This window comes from Aquarana catesbeiana, linkage group LG01, assembly GCF_042186555.1.
Source record: "Aquarana catesbeiana isolate 2022-GZ linkage group LG01, ASM4218655v1, whole genome shotgun sequence".
Lineage (NCBI taxonomy): Eukaryota > Metazoa > Chordata > Amphibia > Anura > Ranidae > Aquarana > Aquarana catesbeiana.
In genome coordinates this window covers 324,000,445-324,027,482 of record NC_133324.1, presented here as the reverse complement: position 1 = coordinate 324,027,482, position 27,038 = coordinate 324,000,445, and the positions used below count along the sequence as shown (strand labels likewise).

Sequence of the window (27,038 nt, the reverse complement as noted above, 5' to 3'; positions counted from 1 at the left end):
CAGCCAAACTCACCCTTGTCATTCATAAACAGTTTAAGCCTCCAATTTATTACCCCCCCCCCCCCAACAAACTGAAAGCAGATATAGCCAATATATGTACAGCATAGGACCATATCCATTGTACCTTCTACCTTCCTAGGGGGACCCCTAACTCTTTCTCAAGCCTGTTTATATGTGTTGTCACTTTAACCTGGTTCTTACCAACCTGTACACTGATCCATCTACTGTTATGTATAAGATCTCTTTTGAAATGTTGTTGTACTTTTCAAAAAATCATTAATCATGGGAAAAAACGTTTTGTAACCTAGTACATTAGGCTCCTAAGAAAGGCTTATGTAATCGTTTATTGGCATAATACTTACAAGCAAACTGACACCTGCAGGGATCATGCTTATCCAGATAATGTTCTAGAGTGTCCCATCCTCCCCCAACACGCACCATGACATGACTCCGTAGAACCTACAAAGAATAGAAGGTTTATGATAAGGTTTGCTGGTCATTCCATCATATATATATACCAGGAGAGAGAGAGAGAGAGAGAGAGATAGAGAGAGAGATAGATATATAGATAGATATATAGATATAGATATAGATATAGATATAGATATATATATATATATCTATATATATATATATATATATATATATATATAGTCTATCTCTCTCTCATTTTTTTTTTCTTTTTTTAAAGCTTATACAAAGGGGCTTATTTCATAACGACGTGCATAACCTATAGCAACTAATCCAATTTTAGTTTAGCGAGATAGTTTAGTGAGAAATAGGATGAAACCGAATTAATTATCTTTCAACTGCTCTGCACAGTTAATATACTTTGTGCTATTTTAAAAGCTAAGCATAATAGCTTTTATTCAATGACATGGAGAGCCCTCTGATTCCTCCTGTATTGATTTGTATTGTAAGTGTACTGTCTGCCCCCATGTTGTAAAGTGCTGCGCAAACTGTTGGCGCTATATAAATCCTGTATTATAATAATAATTAGGGTTGTCCCGATACCACTTTTTTAGGACCGAGTACAAGTACCGATACTTTTTTTCAAGTACTCGCCGATACCGATTACCGATACTTTTTTTTAATGTCACGTGACAGTGTTTTTTTTTTTGTTTTGTTTTTTTTTTTTAGGGGGGGGGAGTGAACGGTGTGTGTGTGTTTTTTTTTTTTTTATTTCATTTACATTTATTATTTTTTACAATTTAATTTTTTTTTATTCTTTATTGCACTATGTGTGTGTTTTTTTTTTTTTTAATCAGCCCTGTTGGGGGGCTTTGGTGAGATATCAGGGGTCTTAACAGACCTCTGATATCTCCCCCTTGAGACAGAGAAAGAGACAGAGGATAGAGATTCCCCAGTCCCTTTCTCTGCAGCCTCAGCTGCACTGACAATGAATGGAGAGAAGACAGCGGCTCCTCTCCATTCATAAACTGACACATCGTAATCACAGGTGATTACAATGTTTCAGTTATGTGAATAGACAGAGTCAGCTGACTCTGTCCATTCACACAGCGGAGAGACAGCAGAACGGAGGGGACAGAGGAAGAGAGAGGGGGACAGCGGAAAGGCGTAACGGATGGGGACAGCAGAGGGGGACAGAGCAACGGAGGGGGACAGAGCAAAGAAGGAGGACAGCGGAGGGGGTCAGAGGAACGGAGGGGGACAGAGCAACGGAGAAGGACAGCGGAGGGGGACAGAGGAACGGAGGAGGACAGAGCAAAGAAGGAGGACAGCGGAGGGGGTCAGAGGAACGGAGAAGGACAGCGGAGGGGGACAGAGGAACGGAGGAGGACAGAGCAAAGAAGGAGGACAGCGGAGGGGGTCAGAGGAACGGAGAAGGACAGCGGAGGGGGACAGAGGAACGGAGGGGGACTAAGGGGGATGAGGTGACAGTCAGCGGTGATCGCGTGTGGGGGAGTTACAAGCACCGATCACCGCTGTATGTCACTAAAGCAGCTGAAAGCCGCGGGGGGGAAGCTTGTAACTCCCCCACGCGCCGATCACCGCTGACAGTCAAGGTATCGGTGGAAGCATCGGGAGCATTTGCCCGAGTACAAGTACTTGGGCAAATGCTCGGTATCGGTGCCGATACCGATACTAGTATCGGTATCGGGACAACCCTAATAATAATAATGGTGCAGTTACATCTAATGTTCTGCAATATAACTACCAGTCAGATTTCAGATTAAAGTGCATGCATGTACAGTCAAAACGTTTTTTTTTTTGTTTTTTTTAGCTTTGGATAGACTAGGAAGTGTTAAAATATGTCAGATTATTTTTTGCTGTCTGTGCACCATTGGGAAAATTTCCCTTCAATCCCTGCCACAGAGACACAACGGGAATTCCCCTCTTAGACAGTTGTCCCTGGTACATGTGTTCTGTGAGCAACTCCAAATCTTGGATTTACCTTCTCTTTATTTCTCAGTGACATTTTCTTAGCACAAATAGAGGGGAGAAGTTCCCCAATGGGGACACAGACAGTAATAAAAACATATGGACTACATTTTGCTGAAGAGTAGGTTGTTGTTTTGTTTGTTTGATGATACTATTGGGTCATACAGTACACACGGGCCGAATGTCGGGCAGCATCAGCCAGTTCAATAGAAATCATCTGACATTTTGCCTGCGTCCCTCTGTCAGAACACAATAGCTCAGCGGGGGAGATCGCTGTACTAACATTGGATAGTTAGTACAGACAGCGGCTCCTCCCGAGCTCGTCTGTTTTTTTTTCGTTCAGCCCGCTGGACTGCAAACTGCAGCCAGACATGTGTGAACCTAGCAATACAGCAAAAGAGGTACAGGGTCATAAAAAAATTGATGCAAATAGTGAATATTGTACTGATAAATTACTACACAAAAGTAAAATCAACATTTGGGAATAATAACAAGCAAAATTGTGATAATTCTGTGCACGGGGTGGGGCTATGGGATCACGATGATCAAAGAAACCTTATATCTGGTGGCTTGGAATTGGTAGAATAAACAGGGTTCAGAAAAGTAGCCAAAGTGTGTCCTTTTCAGGCACAGTATAATACACAGGCTCAGCTCAATAATATGACCATAATGTACAGTGCATATATACAGTGTAAATATGTTGAATCTAGAGTGAATAGTGTACATCAGATGTGTAGTATATAATACACAGTAAAATATATACAGCAAAGTACTTCAGAGTTTATAACATAGTATAGCATAGTTTATGTAGTTAAGAACTGTGGAGTGTATAACGCAAAGTACAGTGTATACAGCTGACAGTAGTACAGAATATAAGATGTACAGCATTATAGCCCTCTGATTCCTCCTGTATTGAATTGTATTGTAACTGTACTGTCTGCCTTTAATGTTGAAGAGTGCTGCGCAAACTGTTGGTGCTATATAAGTCCTGTATAATAATAACAATAAAAATTTGTCTAGCAGTGTAGACTTTATAAAGAAGAGCACAGTGTTCATTATATCATGTAAAGCACAATTTATATAGTAAAGCAGTGTGAAATTTGAAAATACACTGCACAATGTGTACAACGAAGAAGTATCTGTTTGGGAGCGGACTTTTATTTCTATTACAGTGGAAAAAATAATTATTTGTTTCACTTCAAATTTTGTAAGTTTGCCCACTTACAAAGAAATGAAGGGTCTATAATTTTCATCATAGGTGTATTTTAAATGATAGAGACAGAATATCAACCGAAAATCCAGAAAAAAACAAATGTTATAAATTGAGTTACAGTTCAGTGAGTAAAATAAGTGTTTGATCCCCAAGCCAGGGGCGTAGCTACAGGGGTCGCACGTGCGACCCGGCCCCATGCTCCAGGGGGCCCATGAGGCCCTCCTGTACAGCTGGATAGGAGAGGCAGCATATAGCGGAACCGATCGCCTCCTCCAGCCGCTGAATGCCCATTTCTCCCTTCCCTCTGGCAGGCATTCAGTGGCTGCAGAAGTAGGGGATCGATTCCTTTATATGTTACCGCCCCGTCACCCCTCCTATCCCGCTTCCCTCTGCTGCCCTCAGGCCACTCTCTTCCAGCTCCACACTGAGCAAGCTTCTGCTAACCTTGACGTCATGCCAAGCAACGCTCTGCTCTGCCTGAGCTTCCCAGTTCGGAGTAAGACATCCCTGTTCCCAGGAGCTGGGACGGTTCACTGAGTGGGTAAGAGCTGTGAAGGGGGGATGAGGCACCAGCGTTCCGCCACTGTGGGAGGGCCCCAGCGGGGTTGCTTGCTGGAGGGCTCTGAGCTGAGAGTGTCTCTCATGCAGCTCATAGCCTGCACTGACAGTCGTTCCCCCGCACAGATGGGAGAGGAGAGAGCTGCTGATCTGCTCCTTCTCCTCCTGTGTGTTTGTACCGCGGGAACTGTGAATGATCAAACTCAGCTGTTTAGCTTCACAGTTCCTGCAGTACACACACAGGAAGAGAAGGAGCAGATCGGCAGTCTGTCTGTGTCAGTGCTGGCTATGAGCCATATGAGAGACACTCTCAGCTCAGAGTCCTGCTGATGGGCACTGATAGGCGACATTGATGAGCACTGATAGGCAGCACTGATGGGGAGTGATAGGCAGCACTGATGGGCATTGATGGGCACTGATAGGCAGCACCAATGGGCACTGATAGGAGGCATTGTTGAGCACTGATGGGCACTGATAGGCGGCATTGATGGGTACTGATAAGCAGCACAGATGGGCAATGATAGGCGGCCTTGATGGTCACTGATAGGCGCCTTTGATGAGCACTCATAAATGGCACTAATAAGGGGGTATTGATGGGCACTGATAGAGGGCAGTGATTGGCAGCACTGATAGGGGGCATTAATGAGCACTGATAGGCAGCACTGATGGGCATTGATAGGCAGAACTGATGGGCACTGATAGGCGCATTGATGAGCACTGATACGTGGCACTGATAGGCAGCACTGATGGACAATGATTGGTAGCATTGATGAGCACTTATACGTAGGCGCATTAATGAGCACTGATAGGTGGCATTGATGAGCACTGATAAGTGGCACTGATAGGGGGTATTGATGATCACTGATATGTGGCACTGATAGGGGGCATTGATGAGCACTGATAAGTGGCACCGGTGGGCACTGATAGGGGGCATTGATGAGCACTGATATGTGGGCACTGATAAGCACTGATAGGCAGCACTGATGGGGCTGCACTGAATCAGGGCACTGATGATTAGAGCCCTGATTACCAGTGTAACAAATGTACTAACAGTCTTGCTGGTTAACGGCTCTTCTTTCCTCACACATACACAGCGTGGGAAGAAAGGACTGCCGATAACCGGCAAGTCTGTTTACATGTGATTGGCTGATCACATGGTAAAGGGCTGCTGTGGTTTGCCCTTTACCGTGATATGTGATCAGCTGTGTCACAGAGTGTGCTGGATGCACACCCCAGGCAGCACATGGGAGGCAGGGTTCTGGGAGGATGTCCATGGATGCCCTCCCAGAACTGGAAGCTCAGGGAATGGAAGGGGGGGTCAGGGGGGCCCTTCATGGTTTCTTGCACCGGGGCCCTGAAGGTTCTTGTTACTCCTCTGCCCCAAGCAAAACATGACTTAGTACTTGGTGGAGAAACCCATGTTGGCAAGCACAGAGTTAAGATGTTTCTTGTAGTTAGTGACCAGGTTTGCACACATCTCAGGAGAGATTTTAGTCCACTCTTCTTTATAGAGCTTCTCAAAATCCTTAAGGTTTCTTGGCTGTCGCTTGGCAACTCGAAGTTTCAGTTCCCTCCATAAATTTTCTATAGGATTAAGGTCTGGAGACTGGCTAGGCCACTCAATGATCTTAATGTGCTTCTTCTTCAGCCACTTCTTTGTTGCCTTGGTGGTATGTTTTAAATCATTGTCATGCTGGAAGACCCATCTTCAGTGTTCTGGCTGAGGGAAGAATGTTCTCATCCAAGATTTTACAATAGCTTCCACCTACGTGCTTGACTGTAGGGATGGTGTTCTTAGGGTCATAGTCAGCATTTTTCTTCCTCCAAACACGGTGAGTCGAGTTACTGCCAAGAGCTCAATTTTTGTCTCATCTGACCACAGCACCTTCTCCCATTCCTTCTCTGAATCATTTAGATGTTCATGGGCAAACTTCAGACGGGCCTGTACATGTGCCTTCTTGAGGAGGGGGACCTTGCAGGTGCTGCAGGATTTCAGTCAATGGCGGCGCATTGTGTTACCAATGGTTTGTTTGGTGACTGTGACCCCAACTGCCTTGAGATCATTCACAAGCTCCTCCCATGTAGCGCTGGGCTGATCCTTCACTTTTCTCATGATCATCCTTACCCCATGAGGCAAAATCTTTGATGGTTATTTAGTATTTCTTCCATTTGCGAATAATTGCTCCAACAGTTGTCTCCTTCTCACCAAGCTTCTTGTTGATGGTATTGTAGCCCATTGCAGCCTTGTGCAGGTCCACAATCTTGTCCCTGATGTCCTTTGTAGCCAGTCAGTGGAAGACAGAATTATTGTTGGTTGGTAGGGGATCAAATACTTATTTTACTCACTGAACTGCAGCTCAATTAATAACATTTGTATCATGTTTTTCCCTGGATTTTTGGTTGATATTCTGTCTCTATCATTTTAAATACACATATGATATAAATTATAGACTCTTCATTTCCTTGTAAGTGAGTAAACTTACAAAATCTGCAGGGGATCAAATAGTTATTTTAAAGGGGTTGTAAAGCCTTTTTATGCATTAAGGTAAAAAACCTTCTATAGTGCAGCACCCCCCCCCCCCCCTTTTACTCACCTGAGCCCGGTCTTTCCAGCACCGAGAATGAGCACACCAGCTCCAGCCGGTGTCTCGGGACCTGATTGGATAGATTGATAGCAGTGCAGCCATTGCTGTCAATCAGATCAAATGACGCAGGAGGCAGGGGGCAGGGCGGAATCATGCTGTCTGTGTTAATAGACGCAGCAGCAGGACGCTGGATTGCACCCGCACGAGTGCCCCGAGGGAGAGCGCTTCTCCAATGGGGCACTCAAGAAGAGGAGGAGCCAGGAGCGCCACTGAGGGACCCCAGGAGAGGAGGATCGGGGCCACTCTGTGCAAAACCAACCGCACAGAGGAGGTAAGTATGACATGTTTATTATTTTTTTAAAACAAAGGTTTAGTTATCCTTTAATCACTGTTTATCATTGTTTTGATTATTACTGAATATGCCTTTATTTTTCCACTTTATTGGTGATTTTATTTATTAATTCTGATATTATTTGTATCACTTTATTGTTTGCTTTCATTGTGATTTTTATTATCAGAGGTTTTGCACACTCTTTTTGTTTATTATTAAGAAGTGTAAACGAGATTATACATACTGTAGCTCTTTACAGCTAAGCACTTAGAATATAAAGTAAAACACAATTTATACAGTGGAGCAGTGTGGAGTATATGTATATGTATAGCACAGTGGAAGTGACCACAGTTTATCCACAATAAATAACAAGCAACATCAACAGAGTAACATTTTAAAAGAATGCAAGAAATTGCCTGAATAAGGGAAAAGTTATTAAAAGAAACCTTTAGTATCAAGTGCTGATAAGAATAACTCCACTACCATTTGCTTTAATGCTCTAGTGCAGGGTTTGAGGAACCCTGGTTGAGGGTGGAACCCTCAACCAAGGTTCCTCCAGAGGTTGCTAGGGGTTCCTTGAGCAATTTCTGCTTCTCCGATGAGTTCCCACTGACACCATTGATCTTTCTAGCTATCTGTAAGGGGGTCATTCTTCCCAATGACCACAAGTGTGAGGAGTATTCTTCCCATTGACCATCACACTAATGTATCATAATTTGTGGATATAGTCATTTTTAGCAGGGCTTCCCCAAGCCTGGAAAGTTATTTCAAGGGTTCCTCTGTGTTGAAAAGATTGAGAAAGGCTGCTCTAGTGCTTCTTCCTCCTATTTCCATAAATCAGGTAATCAGTATATAAAACAATAATAAAGTGAGAGCAGGAAGGAAATGTTCTCCATTTCATGACGTGTCATGCTTACAGCTATCAGTGTTCCATTTATCACTTCATTAGGAACTAAGACCTTATTGTGACCTGAAATGCTGCATTTTACAGACATACGTATGTTATTCATTTCTAGTAATATGAGATTCAGAAAAATATGAGTGTCAGCGAGAACATAGCATGGACACCATGTTGAGGCAGTACAATATAACATGATGTACGCCTGTCAGTACACAGCATGCACATAAGTGAAAAGCAGCCTGGCTCCTCTGCCATACCGAGGGAAGCAATGAAACACAGTCTATAATTTGGGGATCCATAATGAATGAAATATGAGAGGAGAGCACAGCAGAGTAGAAAGAACAAGGTGACTTAACCTCAGTCCTAAATAATTCAAGCTACAGCTCATGTTCCACGTTTACTTACTCACCAGTCCCATTGTCAGAATCCAATGGAGAGTAACTGAGGTTATTAACCTTTTTACTGCACATGTCTGGAAAGAAGATCTTTCATATCTCAGCACACCAGATCCCTTGTACCTAACTAGCCTTTCTAAAGGACAATGGAAACTGAAAATAATGTTTCCACTTTACATTTGCCATTGTGCGACAAACATTGGATTTTCCTGCAATCCAGCTCAAACCATAAACATTCGCACTATCAATGTCTATTTACATTCCTGGTCATGTAAAGAAAGGATTTCATGCTTAATTACTAGTTTCAAATGGATTTGTTTGTTAAATGTAAATACATTTGAAAGCCTGAAAAATCCATGGTTATATAGTTAAAGTGTTACTAAACCCACAACAGTAAAATCAGTGTGTATATGCAGTAAGGCTGCATTCACACCTGAGCGTAGTGTTTTTGAGCGTTTCTTCCGGTGTTTTGTCACGCGTTTTTTCAGGCATATTTGCGCGTTTCTATGCAGCGTTGTCCGGCGTTTTTGAGCTTTGGCTTTTTTTTTATTAGCCAATAAGAAAAATTATCATCTGTTTCATCATTTGTTGCTATGTTGTTAGATTTTGTCATCTGCTTCCTGCTCCAAAAACGCCCAAATCTGCCCGATTCGCACAGGGCTTCAGGCGACTTGGAGTGGAGATGTGAACCATCTCCATAGAGAATAATGGATTTTTTCCCCTCAAGCGTTTTGTAGCTTCAGGCTTCAAGCTACAAAACGCTCAGGTGTGAATGGGCTCTAAAGCATGCTTGTTATACTCACTGTGGAATCTAATGCGTTGTTTCCACTGAGCGGATCGGTTCGGTTCGGTACGCTATTTTGAGTGTTTCTAGTATGAAAGCGGCCCATACAACCGAACCCGAACCGCACCATTCTGGATCCTGCTTCAGATGTGGGGCCATAGAAAATGGTACGGTTCGGTTAGGGCGGAGCTACGATACATTCCACTGATTGGTGGACGTGTGACGCCATGCTAGCCATTTTTTCTAAACCCACGTATGGCCCCTGGCGGTCCAACTTGCAGTGGAAACGCTCGCCTGAATAGGCCAGACCATTCTAGGCCTTCCAAACTGTACCGACCTGAACCGATCCGCTCAGTGGAAACGAGGCATAAGGGGTTAGTCCACTGTATTATGTAAAAAAGGCTGTTTGATATTATCTTCTTTGATCCTCCCCTTCTTCCACAGTCCCCAATCTCCTGATATTACAGAGCCTTGGGGACACTCTGCATATGCTTAGTTTGGTGTGTATTGCTAGAGGGTTTTTTTTCTTGGGAGGGTGCATGTGATCAGCACAGGGCCAATCAGCACTGTCCAGACAGAGGGTCAGGGGTCCTGCAGCCTCATAGTCCACAGTCCATATTCCCATTGCACGTGTTCCTGGAATAAGCGCTTTAGGCTACTGGGTGCTGTAGTGACCGCCAGCTGGATACTGGATCCTATGCGATATGTAAATTTTCACCAGTACACTAAGGATCATCAATTTCGTCCAAAACTAAATTGATGATCCTTGGTGTGCTGGCGAATATCTACATACTGCAGCCTCATAGGACAATCAGGGAATATTGAAGTTTTAGCCAGACACTGATTAGAAGTCACAAGACTGCTATATACTGCTGATGAGAAAAGGTATTGAGCAGTTTATATTTACTAAAACAATTGTATTTCCATGTTCGGTGTACTGTGGGAGACCAGATTTAGTGAATGCAGGGTCCAGGGTTTAGTAACACTTTAAGGAGCAAAATTCATTTTACTGCTATCCAAGGCTAGAGAGATATTGCCCTATTACTGTCACCAGAAAGAAAGTGAGGGAACACAGAAACAGGGATTAAAAGCTGTTGGGGGTTTTAGTCTTTCTCTATTTCTGGATTCACATAAAGTTTAAAAAGAAAAACACTAACCCCTGGTTCACACTTATGCGATTTTGGATGCATTCCATGATGCATTTATTTGTATGACAAGTGAAATAACGTGATTTTATGGAGGCCATTAAAATATATGCAGTCAGAACACGTGACTTTAACAATGGTCCCGTGTCTGTTTGGTGCGATGCGGTGCAATTTTAAGCCCCATATAGTTGTATGGAAAGTGATTGGAGAGTGCATAGGTGTTCAAATACTTTGCAATTTCAGTGTGTTTTGTAGGACTCTGTGCTGTGTTTCTCAGGAGAGAGAAAACCAGCAGACCACAGCAAACACAGTGGAATCACAGATGGACACGGGTGAAGTCGCACTGGCTTTTATCCTTCAAATCGCACTACAAAACTCATTCAAATTGTACCGCATCAGTGTGAACAAATTTTCCCCTGGGAAAGTCTTAGCAAGGACAATACACATTACAAAACACAGCTATATTGTAAACTAGTTTGATAAAAGATAAAGGCGTAGCAGACCTATAAAGTCCAAATAAAAATTGCATTTCTTACAGTATTCAACCTCGTCATGATGGGTGCTCAAGGTGAATGTCATGGATGGTGCTGTGCCAGAACCAGATGCAAAAGTATAAAGTCACCAGCACTCAAAACAAATGCAAAGGTGCCAAAGGGCAGTATTTGGCTTTTGGCCACAGGTTGGGTGCCAGGGGTGTATATCAATAATTTTAAGAAAATCATCCAGTCTCTTTTTAAATTCCATTATTGATTTTGAAAATAATACCCCTCTGCAGGTGCATTTTGCACGTTAAAGAGAAGTTCAACAAAGTACAACAAATGAAGCTGTGCTAAAGTCAGAACGTTAAAGGTGGAATTTAGCTACATAAATCCCCCACAAAACCCTACAGCTTTAGTCACGTCATTTACAGTGAGGGAAAAAAGTATTTGATCCCCTGCTGATTTTGTATGTTTGCCCACTGACAAAGAAATGATCAGTCTATAATTTTAATTGTAGGTTTATTTTAATAGTGAGAGACAGAATAACAACAAAAAAATCCAGGAAAACACATTTCAAAAAAGTTATAAATTGATTTGCATTTTAATGAGTGAAATAAGTATTTAAACCCTTCGCAAAACACAACTTAATACTTGGTGGCAAAACCCTTGTTGGCAATTACAGGGGTCAGACGTTTCTTGTAGTTGGCCACCAGGTTTGCACACATTTCAGGAGGGGTTTTGTCCCACCCTTCTTTGTAGATCCTCTCCAAGTCATTAGGGTTTCAAGGCTGATGTTTGGTAACTCAACCCTTCAGCTACCTCCATATATTTTCTATGGGATTAAGGTCTGGAGACTGGCTAAGCCACTCCAGGACCTTAATGTGCTTCTTCTTGAGCCACTATGTTGTTGCCTTGGCTATGTGTTTTGGGTCATTGTCATGCTGGAATACCCATCCATAACCCATTTTCAATGCCCTGGCTGAGGGAAGGAGGTTCTCACCCAAGATTTGACAATACATGGCCCCGTCCATTGTCCCTTTGATGCGGTGAAGTTGTCCTGCCCCCTTAGCAGGAAAACACTCCCAAAACATAATGTTTTCACCTCCATGTTTGACGGTGGGGATGGTGTTCTTGGGGTCATAGGCAGCATTCCTCTTCTTTCAAACATGGTGAGTTGATTTGATGCCAAAGAGCTCGATTTTGGCCTCATCTGACCACAACACTTTCACCCAGTTCTCCTCTGAATCATTCGATGTTCATTAGCAAACTTCAGACGGGCATGTACATGTGCTTTCTTTAGCATGGGGACCTTGCGGGTGCTGCAGGATTTCAGTCCTTCATGGCGTAATGTGTTAACTTGGTTGTTTTCTTGGTGACTATGGTCCCAGCTGCCTTGAGATCATTAACAATATTCTCCTGTGAAACTCCATGAGTTGAGATCGTGCATGGAGCCCCAGACCGAGGGAGACTGACAGTCAGTTATTTTGTGTTTCTTCCATTTACGAATAATCGCACCAACTGTTGTCATCCTCTCATCAAGCTGCTTGGCAATGTTCTCGTAGCCCATTCCAGCCTAGTGTAAGCCTACAATCTTGACCCTGACATCCTTGGACAACTCTGGTCTTGGCCATGGTGGAGAGATTGGAATCCGATTGATTGATTGCTTCTGTGGACAGGTGTCTTTTATACAGGTAACAAGCTAAGATTAGGAGCACTCCCTTAAAAAGAGTGCTCCTAATCTCAGCTTGTTACCTGTATAGAATCTTGCTGATTGATAGGGGATCAAATACTTATTTCACTCATAAAAATGCAAATCAATATAGAAATAGAAATATTTTTGAAACGTACTATTAAAATTATAGACTGATCATTTATTTGTCAGTGGGCAAACATACAAAATCAGCAGGGGATCAAATACTTTTTTCCCTCACGGCAGCTGTAATGAAGTACAGTATTTGAAAAATTGTACAAGCAGCTGGATTGCCGAGAAATCTTCACTGCAGGGATGCCTGACCTCTTTCTGTCTCTGCACTTCCAGCACTGCAGTGGTTAACAGCTTCGGGCCTTCAGACAGAACAACAGTACAGGTGGTCTGATGGGGATACCCACCTCCTTCCTGTTCAATTGTTAAAAGTTCTTTCCCTGATTACACTGCTTGTAACTTGATCTGTGATTAGGGGAATCGGGCGCAGGATTCTCTCCCCCATTCACAGACTGAAGCTGGTAACCTCTGCAGCGCTAAAAATTCTGCAACAGAAAAGGACAGGTATCCCTGCAGTGAAGATTTTTCCAGGATCCAGCTGCCTCCATAATGTGGGACATATTTAATTATAGTAAGTATAAAGCTGTAGAGATTTTTTAATCACTTCATCTCTGGAAGATTTACCCCCTTCCTGACCAAGCCATTTTTTGCGATACCGCACTGCGTTATTTTAACTGACAATTGCGTAGTTGTGCGACACTGTACCCAAATAAAATTGATGTCCCTTTATTCACAAAAATAGAGCTTTCTTTTGGTGTTATTCAATCACCTCTGTGGTTTTTATTTTTTGCGCTACATGACCAACAATTTTGAAAAAAAAAAAAGTACTTTCTGCTATAAAACATATCCAATAAAAAATTTTAAAAAATCTAATTTCTTCATCAATTTAGGCCAATATCTATTCTGCTACATATTTTTGGTAAAAAAAATCCTAATAAGTGTATATTGATTGATTTGTGCAAAAGTTATAGCGTCTACTAACTGACATTTTGACACTTTTTTGTCAAAATCAGTGCTAAAAATATGCACTGTCACTGTGCTAATGACACTGGCAGGGAAGGGGTTAACATCAGGGGCGATCACAGGGTTAAATCTAGCTGATTCAGTGTAGTGGGGGAAGTGCTTTTACTAGTGAAAGACATGAATCGGTGTTCCTGCTTTACAGAAACACAGGATCCATGTCTTCTGTACTGACAGAACAGCAATCTGCCTTGTTTACACAGGCAGACCGCTGTTCTGTCAGTGTACCGAACAATCAGTGGGTGCCAGCAGACATTGGGTCCACTGATCAGCTCCCGTTGCGTAAAATCACAGCAGGAGCGAGCCACCGCTGGCGAGCCCAATACCCGGAAGTGCAGGATCATATATATATATATATATATATATATATATATATATATATATATATATAAAAATCCAAAAACAAGGGATTGCTGCACAAACCGTATTTATTTTGAAATCTTCAAAAGGACATCACCACGACATCCATAAAATCAGGCATACATTATGTATGCCTGATTTTATGGATGTCGTGGTGATGTCCTTTTGAAGATTTCAAAATAAATACGGTTTGTGCAGCAATCCCTTGTTTTTGGATTTTTTCTAGGTCGAAGCCTGTGGGAGGGCTTGATTGCTAAGCACGGCCATCTGAGACTGTAGTGCACCTCACCCTTCTGATTATTTATATATATATATATATATATATATATATATATATATATATATATATATATATATATATATATATATATATATATATATACACACACACGTGAACCTGTGCAGCGCGGCTACCCTGTAGCAGTAAATCTAAATTGTTGGCAAGTTGTTAACTATACTTCAGCTTTAATTCTATTTTTCTTAACTATATGGCTACTTACCAATCTTTAAAAATAGTGCCCTATTAACTTTCTTTTTTTAGGCTTTTTTTTTATTTATTATCACCTAGTGAACCTGACAGCAACACACTTCCAGCCCTAGAGTGACAACACTCACTCACTGTACTGTATCTATGGACGAGCAGCCTTGTCACTATAGGACAGAACTACAGAACACCCCCCCCCTCTCCCAGTAAAAAAAAAGTGCAGAGAGTTATCAGCTTACCAGCTGGGAAGATCACAAGGTGTTTTTTTCACTTATTACACAGATTACAATAAAATGGTATATTTAACAAACCAAAATGGAGCAAACAAAAGCAGTTTATTGTTGGGGTTTACATACATTGCAATCTGAACTCCTCCACAGAGGGTCACTGGGAGTGTATTTCCTGAAGCTTCTATTGTTCAATCTTTCTAAATTCTGTGTTTCCAATCAAATTAAAACATCCAAGGAATATTTGACTTTGATTGTTCTTTGTAAACATGACTTTGTACTGGTATTATTATTTTTTTTCATTTCAGCCTTCCTGTATGTGACAAGCAGCAAGAAGCCAGTAGTGGGTATAGCTAAGAATAGCTCTAGTTCTCAGTTCACCAAATGAATTATAAAGGAGATGGAGCTACTCTGGTACATTACATCAATGTCTGCATGAAACATGGACGTGCTAAGAATGTAGGTCATAGTCCTTGTATTCTTATTATGGTTTCATTTTCAGTTTTGACTGGGGACTACCTTTAATTACTCTTATTATAAAGAACCCCTTCCTAAACTGATGGTAACATGTTCTTTATTCTATATGCATCTGAAGTCCCCTTATGATTTACACAGCCATTGAGATTAACAGGTCATTTGTGTCATTTATACATTAAAGTATAACTAAAGGCAAAACTTTTTAGTTTTGGATAGAGGAAAGGTGGATTAGAACACCTGTCAGTTTTTATTGCTACCTGTGTACCCAATTCGGAGATTCATCCTCTCTATTTGTCCTGTTTAACATTGTCATTGAAAGGGAAAGTAAAAGGAAATCCCAAATTATTATTATACATGATTTAGAAAGCATCAACAGTTTACGCAGCCCTTTACAATATAAAGGGAGACAATACGGCCACAATACAATTCAATACAAGAGGGTTAGGAGAGGTTAGAAGGTTATACAATTTTGGGTTGTAGAGAGAAAATATTCCAATGGGGACAACTAGTTCTGGTGACCTGGGGGTCCCCAAGAGATGACCTAATTTCCAGGGGTTTCCTCTCACTTTCTGTTTTGAGTATGGGACAGGAAGAGAAGTTTCAATTTCCCCAATGGGACAACAATGGCAAAAATAAACCTTACATATAAATACATATAAAAAACTTACATACAAAAAAACCTCCTTTACTCTATCCAATATGAAAAAAAAAAAAAAAAAAAAGTTTTGCCTATAGTCTTACTTTAACCTTATTCGCTGTATGTAGGAGTTCCCATCCCTTTAATAATCAAGTTGTCTTTATCCAAACCCTTTTTAAAACCCCCATATCCTTCTTACAATATGATGCCCAAAACTGTACCCCATATTCTAAATGTGGCTATAAATGAATGTACTGTATACAGTAATACTACACTAGCATCAAGTGCTTTTATCTTTCTTTTTATACATCCAAAGATTGTGTTTGCTTTTGCAGCTGCTACATGGCCTGAGTGATTACACCAGTAATCTCAAGTCTTTTTCCAAACTCTGTTTTACGCAACTACTAATTTTACATTTAATGTATGAGAAGCAATGCTGTTATGATGGCCTAAGTGTGTGCTTTAAAATTTTCCAACATGGCATCTGCTATTTACCTGCTCATGTTGCCATTTTGTTGATATTGTTCTTTATGATGGAACAATCCTTCTGTGAATTTACACCTCTAAATAAACATAAATGTGTGTCATTAGCAAAAGTTAGTAGTAGTATAACATCAGAAAGAAGATCCCAAAAACTGCCTTTAAAAAAAGGCATTCATACTCTAGTCTGACCTTTTAATTTCTTGAAATGGAACCCATCTGCACTAATGTTATGCTAGCTAAGCATTCCCTGTATTTAGGAAATGGCTCCTTCAGGGTAGAAGTTTTTTTCCTTAAAATCCTACATGAGTGACTCTGTCATTAGAAAAGTATGGGGCTTCACAGATGTGAGACAAGCATGCTATTAAATGAGTGCCACAAAAGTGTCTGAAATACTTAACTCCATGCTGGTTCTGGGTTAGAGAATCAGAACACATAAAAGCTGAATTACAAGAATTCAGCCTATTTGTAAAAAAGAGTAGAGAACACTATGAGTTAAGTCCAAGGAGGTGCATGACATGAACTTATCTCTATTATTTATATCTGGTGGGTTTATGGCTCTGCCGAAGCCGGGCTGTGAGAGAGGAGAGAGAGGCACACAGAGCAGCTATGCCTGCTCCTCCCCTCTGCTGCCCATTCAGAGAAGCCTTTGCATTTTGTGAATGAGTTCACATAATACAAAGCCTTCTGTGATTGGGCAGGAGGAAGGGAGGGGCAGGCATAGCAGCTGCACAGACTAATGATGAAGATGCTTAGACATGAAGCATCAGCTTTGGACTCCCAGAAATATAGCCGATAGCTGTCTTCCAGGAGTGCAATAAATCTATCAGATGTAAATAGTAGAGATAAGTCCAGGAGATGTCATGCAGCTCCTTGGACATAACTCAAAGTGTGCCTTCACTTTTTACAAAGGAGCTGAGTTCAGGAATTCAGCTTTAAAGCCAAAGAAAGGCAGCCAGTGAACTATTATTCTCAAATGAGAGGTAGCAATGACAGCCCACATACTTTTCTCATGAGAGTCACTTTAAATGGAAACTACAGTATATTAGATATATTAGTGAATATGATCAGTGTACAGTAAATAATCTTATCAAGGAATATTAATATTTTATTTGAAAAACGTAGCTCCTGTGTATAGTTTATGATTGCGTACAAAGAAGCAGACATATTTGCCCATTAAAAACCCAGGCTCTGCTTTCTACCTTCCTGCTTAGTAGTACTGCACAATAAGAAAAACAGAAATAGAAGGCGCAACACAACTAGTGCATTGCCAAAGATAATTTAATAATAAGAAATTTTTATATAAAAGTGGGTACTCACAAAATGTAACTGACAAAAGGCCATAAACACAGTGCATGGACATGCACAGAACACAGGGGTACAGCTAACGCGTTTCGGGGGCGCACCCCCTTCCTCAGAGCTAGGCCTAGTTCCTTTCGGATTACCCCATCTCAGGAAGGCAGCATCCACCTAGTTTTGGATACCATATATACCTTCCACATCACCATTTTATCTGACATCTGATACTCCAGACCTTGGAAGACCTATTAGCGCTGGAAGTGACTGTGTTTTTAGTACTGCACAATAACTATACTTCACTTCTATCTCATTGCAAGTCTATGGGTCAGATCAAGACCACGGGTCAGATCAAGACCACACTGAAAACTATGGAATCTCTGTTTCATTTTCTCACAACCAGCCAGATAAAAACAAGCAACACTGCCATTTTCAAGCATCTTAGAATCCTAATTATATATCCTATCTATATGTTCTATTTTACACTTATAGCAGTACCATCCACATTCACAGTACAACACCCTTCCTCTCTGAAGTCCTGCTTCCTTAGCCACTTCGTCTCCCCCAGTTTGCACGGTCACCCAGAACTAGGGCCCAGTGTTGGAAATAGCCATCTGTTGTCCTAAGGCATGTCTGCACATCCATGACCACCCTTATGCTAGCCATATACGACTCAAATTTTGGCCAATCTGTACTGAGTCAGACAAAATTTGAATCAAGGTTGTATATATAATATAATTATGACTATTTTTTCAAACGTATGCCTCTGTTTAGTTTTCAGTCCAGCTAAATGTATAGTCTTAAAGGTCAATTTCATCTAAAACTTACATTTTTAGTTTTGAGTTGAAGCATTAGGGAGATTTTCCTGTAGCATACCATAACTTGGCTGTGTAATGGCAGTGACAAAATATAAAAAAAAATTTGGTGTAAAATTCAATTAGCCAAACGTCAATTTTGAGTAAAGCTACAATTCATTCTTACCCGCACAAAGATGAGTGTATTACTGTCCCCAACTTGATATTTTCCCTCTGATACTTTAATCATTGGAAACTGAGATGGACAACGGCAGCAACCTAATATCTCACGAACCTGCAGACAAAAAACAACAGCGTTAGGAGGCAACAAGCTGACAGTGTGAACCAACTAAAATGAGTGCCCCAAAAAGACTTCCATATTTTCTTTCTTTATTAGTGTCACATACCAGTGTCTCAGACCTAATAAAATCAGGTCATGTAGCTATGGTATACAAAATGTGGCAATTAGGACACATACTGTATATGTTTTAAATAAAGGGCCGTAAGGGTCTGTGTCGACAGGCTTTTGTTTGCTTCAAACAGGTTTTACATTTCAAGGCAAGTCTTTGGGAATACAAAATCTGATTGAAGCAAGGTAAATTCAGTGACAGCGCTCAGCCCTTCCTTCTCAGAGCTCTGTGTTTAGCTGTCAATTGTCAGTACTCTTCATTCCACAGTGACTCACCTGGTCTTCATTTGATGCTCTTCGGCTAGCCCTGCTGACTATTTAAACTGCCTGGATCAGATCTCCTGTGCCTTCGCCTGGTCAACATATCCAGATACTCTCTGCTGTGTTTTCCTGTTAAAGACTTTTGCCTGGCTGACTTCCCTTCTGGTTCCTGATCCTGTTTACTGCCTCTACTACGCTGATCTCTGGATTCCTGCTTCACTGGCTTGTTCTGATTACCCGCTCTGCTTACTGAACCCTGGCTATGTTTTAACTACATTTGCTCTATTTGTACCATTTTACCATTAAAAAGTGTGATTTTTACTGCACTTCTGTCTCAGTCTGATTCATGGTTCCTGACATGTAGGTCAGAAGGAGGTTAGCTGCAGGTCAGTAGCACCTGTCAATGATGTCTGAATCTCTGAAACTGGTGCCATCAACACAAGCCCTAATACACACTGCATGTAATATGTATTCTGTCTAGAACACCATAACATAATAAATCAGGTTTAAAGCTGAACTCTAAGCAAACAGCTAAATACACCAATGAAATGCATATATGATACCTGCTTTAGCTGGCAAAGGATGCTTTTCCTGTATATCCAATTCTAAGATTTTTCTTAGAAAATCACAACACACAGTCCTGTCTGGTAGGTGGGAATACCTGGTTGTTGTTTACTGTAGTTAAAATGCAACTTCACTCTCCCACATCTACATTGACTATTTTTAATCCTCATGCTGCTAGCATTAATATAGGAAAGTATATCATATTTATTTGTTTTAAACTTTTTTTTTTTACATTTCTTTATTTACTTTCTGGTTTCTTGCCTAGGCAAATTTTGTCATAAATCCCAGAAGTCTTTAGGAGGAAAGGAGAGGAGGAGGGGTTTTGTCAGCTAAGCATACTCTCCTGCTTGCATACCTGAGCTAAGGGCAGATTGATTCCAGGAAGTAAATGCTACATGATTCATCTGCCCTTACTCAAAATGAAGAGAGATAAGAAAACACTGCAGATATGTGTCCAGCTCAAATTTCATGAATTGGGTTTACATCCACTTTAAGTAACATTTGCAGCAGGTCTTAACAAACCCCAGGCAACCAGAAGTTTTGTGCTGACTCCTAGGGTGCGGTCCGAATTCTCCCCACACCCCGCTATATATCCCCAGACCTCCTTCGTAATGCTGAACTGATGACCTAAGGTGGGCTTTTAGAGCGTTGTTTGTGGAAAATATAAGGTACTGAAATGTTCAAGGTTTGACATGTTGGGTATGTATTTACTTGGTGCAACCTCAGCTTTTATACTTTACCAAAAAAATGGGTAATTTATTGCATTTTTGTGCCCCCTAAAATTAACTTTTAACATGTTTTTATACTGAAATGTTGTGTTTCCTAGACCTCTGCCGTAATATCGTGTGACATAAATTGGAACTACCACTATTTTATTCTCTAGGGTGTCTGCTTTCAGAACATATAAAATGTTTGGGGTTTTTATGTAATCTTCAGGCCTAAAATGATTTTTTAAGCGTGTGCAAAAATGCAAAAAACTAGCTCCTAACTTTTTTAGCTGGCTCCTATATTCAAAGCAAATTTGTCAAGCCCTGATTTATAGGTCTTGTCCCCTCCCCAACCCCGTGACTGGACAGTGAAAGGAGAAGCAGCAGACTGAGCTCAGATCTATGTTACTCTGCTCCTTCCTTCTATTAGCATGTCCTTTGATAGCACATAAGCAATGCAGCAAGGCTGACTGGCCCCTTGTACTGCTTTCTCCCAGTCTGAGTACTGCTGTACATGAATTACAAAGCTGATGCCAGGTCAAATTCATGTACTTACACTGCATGCATTAAAATACATTTAATTATGTATTAATAAATACAGAGCTGCATCATGTGTGTTTTTTTTTATCTGCCTAGAGTTCAACTTTAAACAAGATATTGTCATTGCAAATAATGGACATTGATGTGGACATAGTGTACCTCCATATTTTCTGTTAAATGCATATATCTGATTTTAAACTTTATGAACCTGATACTTCGTGTCAAATTGGTAAACAATGTAACAGGTGCAAACTTTATATTATATGGACTCTACTCTATTGATCTATCACTCATTTTACAGCACACGAGTTTCGGTGGAAACCATGTGAGCAAACTGGCACAGTACACAGACTTAGAATAAATAATAGCTGGGGAGAATATACTTTACCACCTATCACACACCCTTTCTTAAAATATCATAAAGCGTGAATCCACCCAATAGTAAATCTTCCTCCAAAGACAAAGGGATTATTTTATTGATCTATATGCATACATCCTCTAGGATAGGAAAATTTATTTTGCATATTTTTCACAGTAATCAAACAGATATTTGCATCTATGTTCTTATATACGCAAAAAAATGAGGGATGACAACAACCTGACTAGTGGAACAAAAACTCTCCATCCCTTCTTGTTTATACTATAACTTAAAGTGGCACTAAAGGCAAAAATCAAAAATGACATATATTATCCACTTCCGGACCGGCTCACGCCCATATAGGTCGGCACTTTGAAGAGGGATATCGTTGTTATGGCGGCAGCTAGCTACCATAACCCCGGTGTCCTCTTCTTCAGTGAGCAGTCTGGTTTCACAAAAAAGTGGTCTCTGCGGTGGATTCGCCGCAAGATCACTTCTATCGGCGGCGGGAGAGGGCCCTCCCACTGCTCTCCGGTGCCCTCCACCGCTTACCGGAGCCGTCGGTAGCGAAGGAGGCGATCGGGTCTTGTCCCTGGCTTGGTATGGAGACGAGTGAGGGGAAGATGTCCCCACCTGTCTCCATACTATTGCAGGGTGGAAGCGACGTCAAAACGTCACTTCCGCCCATAGCTCTTAAAGAGACTTTTTTTTTTTAATTACATTTAATTTTTTAATTTAAAAGGTCCTGTCATGCTTTTTTTCCATTACATTGTTTATATTCCTTGTAATAGGAATAAAAGTGACACAATTTTTTTTTTTACAAGAACAGTGTAAAAATAAAAGGTAAAATAAATAAGAAAAAACAAAATTTTAAAACGCACCATCCCGCCGAGCTCGCGTGCAGAAGCGAACGCATACGTGAGCAGCACCCGCATATGAAAACAGTGTTCAAACACATGTGAGGTATCGCAGCGATCGGTAGAGCGAGTGCAATAATTCTAGCCCTAGACCTCCTCTGTAACTGCAAACATGCAACCTGTAGAATTTTTTAAACGTCGCCTATGGAGATTTTTAAGGGTAAAAGTTTGTCGCCATTCCATGAGCGGGCGCAATTTTGAAGCGTGACATGTTGGGTATCAATTTACTCGGCATAACATTATCTTACAATAATAAAAAAAAATTGGGCTAACTTTACTGATGTCTTATTTTTTAATTCAAAAAAGTGTATTTTTTCCAAAAAAAGTGCGCTTGTAAGACCGCTGCGCAAATACGGTGTGACAGAAAGTACTGTAACGACCGCCATTTTATTCTCTAGGGTGTTAGAAAAAAATATATATAATGTTTGGGGGTTCTAAGTAATTTTCTAGCAAAAACAACTGTTTTTAACTTGTAAACACCAAATCTCAGAAAGAGGCTCTGTCCTTAAGTGGTTAAGCAGTCTTGTCACTAGCATTAAAGTGGGTCTAAACCCTCCCATCCTTTACAGCTAAAAAAAAACCTGCCATTTTAGCCTCTGTTTGAGCTGCGGTTGCCATGGTGCTGCACATTTAATCAGTTATGACACCAGTCATTTCATGGCTTGATAGTTTGGCTGGGAGCACAAGCAACTGTGACAGTTATCATTCATGGAATGCCTTAAATGTAACTGTTTGAAACATTGATGGGTTTTATTTCCGCTTTAACAAAACAGTCTTTGTTTTTCCAATGATAGACAGGCTCTTAGTAAAGTGCTGGATGAAAAAAAAAAGCCCCCTTTCTAATAAGAAATTCTCACTTAGGCCACTTCACACTGAGGCGCTTTACAGGCTATAGCACTAAAAATAGCACCTGTAAAGCGCCTCTCCTGTCACTCCAGTGTCAAAGCCCGTGCGGAGCGGTGCGCTGGCAGGATAATAGGCAGCACTGATAGGCGTCACTGATGGGCACTAGTAGGCGGCACTGATGTGCACTGGTATGTGGCACTGATAAGTGTCACTGATGGGTACTGATTGGCAGCACTGGTGGGCACTGTTGGGACAGCACTGATAATCAGGACACTGGTAATCAGTGCTCTAATTATTAGTGTAGATGTCCCTTTTAGGCCCCTTTCACACTGGGGCGGGGGCGGCGTCAGCGGTAAAGCGCCGCCATTGTCAGCGGCGCTTTACCGTCGGTATTCGGCCGCTAGCGGGGCGGTTTTACCGAGAAAGGGTTAAAAACCACCGCAAAGCGCCTCTGCAGAGGCGCTTTGCCGGCGGTATAGCCACGCTGTTTCATTGATTTCAATGGGCAGGAGCAGGGAAGGAGTGTCGAATACACCGCTCCTTCCCCGCTCCAAAGATGCTGCTGGCAGGACTTTTTTTCCCGTCCTGCCAGCGCACCGCTCCAGAGACAAAGCAGCGGCACTTTCGGGTCGGTTTGCAGGCGCTATTATTAGCGCAATAGCGCCTGCAAACCGCCCCAGTGTGAAAGGGCCCTTAGAGAAGCTGGTTATCGACTCTCTTCTCATGCTGTCAGCATGAGGAAAAGAGTGCCGATAGCCAGCTTCTGTTGACATCCGTGATCAGCTGTGATTGGACACAGCTGATCACGTGGTAAAGAACCGCTGATTGTCTCTTTACCTCAATATGCGTTCAGCAGTGTCCTCCAGACACTACGATCAGAGAGTGCGCTGCCCGCACCCCGCAGAGGGCCTAATCACGGGACACTGCCGTATGACGGCGTTCCAAAAGTTGACGACTGCGCTGTAGCCGTCATTTGGCTATAGGGCAGTCGGTAAGTGATTAAAGCGTCATTAAAGGGGGGTTCCGCCTGGGAAAAAAAAATGTAAAAGTCAGCAGCTACAAACACTGTAGCTGATGACTTTTAATAAGCACACTTACCTGTCCTGGGTGCCCGCGATGTTGGCCGCCTGAGGCCGACCTGTCCCTCGGCTCTCAGGTCCTGGCACCACCATTCCAACTAAGGGAAACAGGCAGTGGAGCCTTGCGGCTTCACTGCTCGTTTCCTACTGCGCACGCGCGAGTCGTGCAGCGCTTTGTGAATGGGACGCGATGTGTTCTGGGACACACACAGTTCCCATAACACACCGTGCCCCATTCCCCAGAAGACAACGCGGGGAGGAGAAGACTGAACATCACCGCGGCGTAGGAAGAGGCAGATTAGGAAGACTGCCTAGCAACAGCCATTTCAGGTGAGTTAAATTTTTTTTTTCTTTTTCCTCTAATTTTTTAGGAATTTTTTTATGCAATTTTTTTTTTTAGGGTGGACCTCCACTATAAACCCAAAATCAAAAATGTAATATATTGCAGCTTATCAATCATTAGATGTGGTGGCTGCATCAGCTTTCTTTTCTTTGGCTTTTTCCCTCTGCTTTTTTTACCTGGTGATCTGGCCGGTAACACACTTCCTGTATTGGTGAGACACAAATCTGTATGAATGAGCACAGGAGGCACAGCAGGCAGCAAACTTGTCAGTCTGGGAGGAGGGTAGTGTTAAATGTATTAGCAGATTTAAATACACTAACACATTGAAGCCAAACTCCAGCTCACACTTTATAATTAGTAACCAAAGTTTTTTTTTCCTTTTGATATAAAGGTTTTGCATGAATAAAAGCGGATCATTTTAATCACCTTGGTGTTAAATGGTCTATCTCACCCATGTAAACTGATACATTCTGCTGAAGAGCTTGTTCTTTTGAAAAATCAACAGACTTGCTGGCTGGATCACCAGATGACAACAGAAGAAAGAAAGGCAAAAAAAGGAAACTAGTGCAGCCATCACATCTAAGAAATAATAAGCTGCAATATAAGAAATGTTTGCTTTTGGGTTTAGTACCACTTTAAGAGTATTAACTCACGGGTCTTTCTGTTCTCTGAGATGTGGCTTTCAATGTATGATTGTTCTGAGAATCAGCGCACCGGAGTTTATTAAATTTTCCGCAGGAAGTCTTAGTCTCGTTACCTTGGAAACACAAACATTTAGGGAAAGTCTACAGACTGGGTTGACATACAAGAACTGCGGGCAGGAAAAACATGTCATGATATCACTTCCTTTTACTAGGTAGTGATGGGTCATTGTGCAGAACGCTCTACACTCGTGTTCTGCACAATGCAGACTTAAATCACGCAAAATGACTCAACAGCAAAAAGACATTTTCGTGTGACAAAAAAAATAATAATAATTTAGTGTGAGGAGTAAAATTCTATTCTTTTTTCAACCATGTAACCCATAGTTGATTAAAATTTATAAAATGTAATTACAACATTTAAAGAGATCACCTCTTAAAAAAAATCTGTTCCATGAACCTGCAAAGTGGCAATAGGTCATACTAAACACCGAAATATTCCCAAATGAAGGGACAGGACACTGTGAAGTGTGTGTTATTCCACCCCACCAACAATAACTGTTTCCAAAACACTGGCATGAATGTAGTTTAATGCTGGGACCGTTATGATCTGAAATTAAATACAGAACTTCTATTGTTCATAAAGCCTGACACAATTCTACTTCAATGCCAAAACTAACCAACAATACAACCCACGCCTTATTAGCAGCCTTTCAGCAAAGCCTTAGGTGACCTTCATAAGGCTCCGTCGTATGAAAACCTAGGGGGTTATTTACGAAAGGCAAATCCACTTTGCACTACAAGTGCAAACTACAAGTGCAAAGGGCACTTGAAATTGCACTGAAAGTGCAGTCACTGTAAATCTGAGGGATAGATCTGAAATGAGGGGAAGCTCTGCTGATTTTACCATCCAATCACGTGCGAGCAAAAATGCTGTTTTTTATTTTCCTTGCATGTCCCCCTCGGATCTACAGCGACTGCACTTCCAAGTGCACTTTCAGTGCAATTTCAAGTGCACTTTGCACTTGTAGTGCAGAATGGATTTTCCTTTAGTAAATAACCCCCCTAGTGTCACCTTTCTATTATTATCTGAAAGATTAAATCTGCTCATGGAATTTAGAGGGCGGTAGGGTTTGCAGAGTGCTCCATAAAATTGTAATCTCAGCTAAGATTTCAAGTTTATTTTAATGTTGGTGGGAGAGGCAGTGAACAGTAGAAGGCAATCTCCTGCTTTTTTCTAGGAACATTACCAAATGTTGGACAATTAGAAAGAATAATTGGCTATTGTAAATGTACCACATCCATTGTATTTAGAATTTCAAAGAATCATATATGTCGGACTTTAATGGCGTTGGAAGGGACAAGCACATAGGGGGTTATTTACGAAAGGCAAATCCACTTTGCATTACAAGTGCACTTGGAAGAGCAGTTGCTGTAAATCTGAGGGGTAGATCTGAAATGAAGGGAAGCTCTGCTGATTGTATCATCCAATCATGTGCAAGCTAAAATGCTGTTTTTTTATCTTCCTTGCATGTCCCCCTCGGATTTACAGCAACTGCACTTGCAGTGCACTTGTAGTGCAAAGTGGATTTTCCTTTCATAAATAACCCCCATAGAGTTAAAAGAAAAATATGAATTCTTATTGCAAATATTTAAAATAAAATATTAAAATAATATATTAAAACCATTGTTTTTTCATATATAGGTTCGGGTATACTTCTATTTAGTATGTATCCCCATAACATAGTCAGCTGACCATGCCAGCTACATATTGACACCCGCCATTTGATCACCGTCTCTCTGCCAGACTCCCTAAACATTGTGTAAGTGGCACAGATGATAATGAATAATGAGAAATATATTATGATTCTGTTATACAGTATGCTCTTATTGGGTATGTTTTTTCAGTTAGGCCAATTTTCTTTGCTGCCAAGAAATTAAAGGTCCTAAAAAAGCTATTGATGTGAAATGCGTCAACTTCTTGGTTATCCAGCAAAGTCAACCATGAATTAATAATGTATATGGGCTGTACTCCTTTAAAG

At 41.3% G+C, this 27,038-nt stretch overlaps 1 protein-coding gene across 1 annotated transcript in view; it reads right to left on the bottom strand.

Annotated features, from left to right (window-relative positions):
• Positions 1–27,038, bottom strand: part of GAS2L1 (growth arrest specific 2 like 1) — a 77,901-nt gene that overhangs the window by 35,805 nt on the left and 15,058 nt on the right. The window contains exons 3-4 of the mRNA XM_073630590.1: positions 18,519–18,626; positions 363–459 (exon numbers count right to left, since the gene is read on the bottom strand). Coding sequence (XP_073486691.1) covers positions 363–459; positions 18,519–18,626 — 205 coding nt within the window. The remainder of the gene's footprint in view (positions 1–362; positions 460–18,518; positions 18,627–27,038) is intronic.